We start from the raw sequence: 3,985 nt of genomic DNA, 5'->3' as shown, positions 1-3,985 counted from the left end.
AATGGCCAAACCGTGCACTTTGCGACAGAAGCATGACAATTTAAGCGTTAGATCTATGAGGCGTATGAGCAACAAAATCAGTTGGAGAGCAATTTTCTAAACGTCTGGAAGGGGTTAAGCCTACAAAGTTCTTGGGGGATGTATTATATGTTTCCAAGGTTATATCACTTTCGGGAAAACATGTCTCATTGGAAGAAATAGAAACATGCATATGGGGAAAAAAAAGAATGTTAACTTTCTACAACGTGTGGTTGTCAAAACACGGATGCCCTAAATATTTTCCCAAATAATTTGTAGGCCTATAATTAAGCTAAATTTTCACATTTGTTTGACATTTCTTCCGTAACTATGATTATTTAAAAATAAACATATGACGACTATTTTGAATTTTCGAACTTATTCGAGCGAAACTTTGCTAGCTACATGTACCATTGCATTTATCATGTTTTCCAGTATTTGACCTTAAATGACCTTTGACATGAAATAACACGAATACTGTCACATCTGGTAAGCTTCTCTATGACATATAAATAAGAGCCAATTTTGGCAGCATGCATAATGAGCATAAATAATCTACTATCAAATCATTATTTGACCTCAAATGACCTATAACCCCTCCCAGACATTTAGAAAAGGAGTCTACCACTGTTCGCTGCCTCACAGATAAGACGCTGAAAATGTCCTACTTGTGTCAAATGTCACAAAATGCACGGTTTGGCGATTTTTTGAGTCAGCTCCTACATTCGAAATTAAAAGAAAATTATTACATTTGTGGGCAGGCCTTCCTCAAATTAAAGACCACTTTTGGGACTAGGGTTTCCATGGTCTTTAGTAACGTTGGTCTCTAATTCGAATAATAAAAATAAAAGACATTTGTTAATATGGAACCACAGAAAAGTGGTCTTTAAGTGGAGGGAGACCTGTATTATTATTATTATTAATTATTATTATTATTATTATTATTATTATTATTATTATCATTATTAATATTATTATTATTATTTGTTGTTAATTATATTCGTTATGTTGATATTTTTTTCCACTGAACGACAAGCTTGCATTTGTAAGGTCTTGAGGGCGTTTCACTTTGATGTAACCAAATCTATCCAGGAATTTTCCACATTTTTCCAATTCTTGTATGCGCTTTGCAAGCATATACGTCATATCTCGACGCCATTTCTCTGCGTTTAACTTTGAGTTTCGAGAGACCGAGTACTCGTCACCCCTTGATTCCCTTGTATGTTCATTTAACCAGTTTACAACGTGTTCTGAAACCTCACCTAAACCAAGTTTGTCATATATTTCTCTTGTTGACATCAATGGCATCATTGATATATCTTCGTATCTTACTGTCATGTATTTTGATACCATCTGTTGCCCAATACTTGCATCTTTTATCCAAACTTTACACCAGTGATCTAAAGCAGAGTACATTCCTGGAGATAAATCCTGAACATCAAAAACATGTCTGTGCTCTACTTTCATTTTTGTTTTGACATCTATAAACCAAGCCTTTAGTTTTGACAGAATCATTCCTCTTGGATCGCGAATGAGGTGTATTATTTTGAAATCAACTTCGTTATCGTTAACCAATTGCGTTAGATTCATTATATCTGAAATTCGAATAGTCTTGATGACAATGAATTCCTTATTTTTACATATTTTGGTCATTAGTTCACTAGTAATCGGACTGCACCCATTGTGCGATCGTCCTGCGTGTTTCTTGGTATTGCAAACATCCAGGCCTAAACCTGCTAACTCAGGAATTTGGTCAATTTGGTTTTCGTAGCTAAGCTTCATTAGTGCATTTAGATAGACTTCCATATTTTCGAATCGACAGTGGTACATGGATGTGATCATGTTTACATAGCGATGCAGTTGTTCGTAGCTGTTTTGAATGTTTGGTCTATTACCATATTTATCAAGTAGCCTTCCTGGTTCAAACATGTAAAACACACGCCCACTATTTGCTAAAATCTGCCCCAGGAATGATGACCCTGATCTTCCAGTGGCCAGTATATGGATTCCTTTGTAAGTCTTTGATGTCATCTGCTTTTTCCAGTCCAGAACGCCAGTGTTGAGGTCAGAACTGGTTTTCGTCAAAAGAACATGTTCCTTGATACCATTATGTTTTTTGTTTAAGAATATTCTATGCATGGGAACAGCAACATTATGCAAGGTTGGAGAAAAATGGTCAACGGCAACATGATAACTTTTGAATCTTCGAAACTGCGGATATGCCACCGGTGTTTTCTCTAATGACATAATGCATAACATTAGGCCAACAACGATAAGTAGAATAATCCATGTTGTGTACTTCGCCGATAACGTCATACTTTTCGTGTTTTACATCAGCTAAAAAGAAACACTTTAATTTAGAATCATTTCATGCTGATTTTTTTTTTTCATCTAAAATGGGCGTTACAGATCCTTGAATATCATTTTGGTCTGTCCAGGTGTCCTGATTTACATTTCAAAGTGTATTACTTTTTTAATCACACTGTTGATTAAATGAAAACGTTTTTCCCATGGTACAATGCTCTAAAACATTGTAATGTGAACTGTGGTGGTTCATGTTGCAGTGTCATCTCAACAAGATTACTATGTCTCCTTATGCGACGGCTCATTGAAAAGGACAAACTTCTTGCAGCAACATGCATTGAGGTCCAAGCGGTATATTACAGTACAGTTTAAATGTCTTCAACGTATAAGTTAATTAAAAAAAAAACATATTTCATGTTTCCAATTAAACTTTAAACCAGTTTGGTCAGAGTATGCAATGTCCTAGCATTCATCTGTATTCGATGGTCCGATTCTATAAAATGAGTCCTACTGTGGTGGGTTTGATCTATTAAAAGATGATGATCAATATTTGCTCACATTTTATTTTTGTAGTAGCGTTATTCATGCATATTATATTTCAAGGTTCATCGGACACATACAGGTCCATAGGAAGCAATTATTATTGATCCGGCCATCCAACGAAAGAAATCATGGTTGCGTTGAGCAATTTTATGATTTTTATCTCCATTATTTTTTTATTTTGGAAAAGTTAATGGGAGGAGGGGTGGGCCGGCTGCCCCTGATCCTGCACTGATAACTGAACATAGGCTAGAGGTTAATATTATTCCTTAATAATGACCAAATCAAGCAATTCGTATATTATTTTATGTGAAATAGGCCTACGGTGTATTTTTTGCTAAATCGTAGAAAAATATATTGATGTTCTAAAATTTCTTTATTGTCCGTTATATCTTTAGGTAAAATTGTATGTATATAAAGTGCACCCTCTAATTCGAGAAAACTTTTTTCAGATTATTAGAACCAAATAAAAATGATCAATTTTTTAACATAGCCTAATGCTAACCATCTAATTGGAGACCAAACCCCGAAACCACCCAAAGACACGTCAGGTCTGTCCAAATTAATGCAAGTTTCTCAAATAATTAACCAATCAATATCGCTTGTATGCCAGGACAAAAGGACAATTTTGGCATACAAATGATTTCGATTGGTGAATTGTTGGTGTCGGCCAAAACTGGACCAACCGGACAGCTCCCTACGGCCATGATATGCCTTAAACTATTGTTCGATTAGGCCTATAGCCCAGCATTTTTTTCGCCTTTTCTAAATTCAGATATCAAGTCATCGTTGAAATTAATTATTTAATTGAATTGTTATTACTTTGCAATTTATAAATTTATAATGTATTGTCTCCTGAAAAATAGCAATATATACCTTGTTACCTTGTTACTTGTTAGTTGTATAGCGCTTTTCTTTTCAGTTACGAAGCGCTGAAGTTCTTCTTCCCTGGTCATTGGGTCCACATGCTAAGTGTTGCTGCTGGTAATCGGCTCAGGAGCAAGTAACCCCACCAGGTTCCCATTTATACTCCTGGGTGAAGAGAAGCAATGCAGATAAAGTGTCTTGCTCAAGGATACAAGCGAAATGCACAGCGAGGGATTTAAACCCCGACCTCGAGGTT

The 3,985-nt window shown here is 35.6% G+C and overlaps 2 protein-coding genes across 2 annotated transcripts in view; both read right to left on the bottom strand.

Annotated features, from left to right (window-relative positions):
• Positions 1 to 926: 926 nt before the first annotated feature.
• On the bottom strand, positions 927 to 3,051 carry LOC117106970 (carbohydrate sulfotransferase 1-like). Its single transcript, XM_033248485.1, has one exon. It carries the CDS (start codon positions 2,332 to 2,334, stop codon positions 1,009 to 1,011), a length of 1,326 nt encoding a protein of 441 aa, XP_033104376.1. The 5' UTR covers positions 2,335 to 3,051; the 3' UTR covers positions 927 to 1,008.
• Positions 3,052 to 3,211: 160 nt separating this feature from the next.
• Positions 3,212 to 3,985, bottom strand: part of LOC117106971 (carbohydrate sulfotransferase 1-like) — a 5,081-nt gene continuing 4,307 nt past the window's right edge. Inside the window, exon 2 of the mRNA XM_033248486.1 lies at positions 3,212 to 3,894. The gene's annotated coding sequence lies outside the window, so the exon portion shown is untranslated. The remainder of the gene's footprint in view (positions 3,895 to 3,985) is intronic.

The sequence above is a fragment of the Anneissia japonica genome, unplaced genomic scaffold, assembly GCF_011630105.1.
Source record: "Anneissia japonica isolate Jap-2015-1 unplaced genomic scaffold, ASM1163010v1 scaffold128950_len9224_cov188, whole genome shotgun sequence".
Classification (NCBI taxonomy): Eukaryota; Metazoa; Echinodermata; class Crinoidea; order Comatulida; family Comatulidae; genus Anneissia; species Anneissia japonica.
Note: the sequence above shows the minus strand (reverse complement) of the source record. Positions and strands in the feature narration are given on the sequence as shown.

What these genes read in the sequence shown, in the direction of transcription:
- LOC117106970 (XM_033248485.1), bottom strand. Translation starts at nt 2,334, where the DNA reads ATGACGTTATCGGCGAAGTACACAACATGGATTATTCTACTTATCGTT.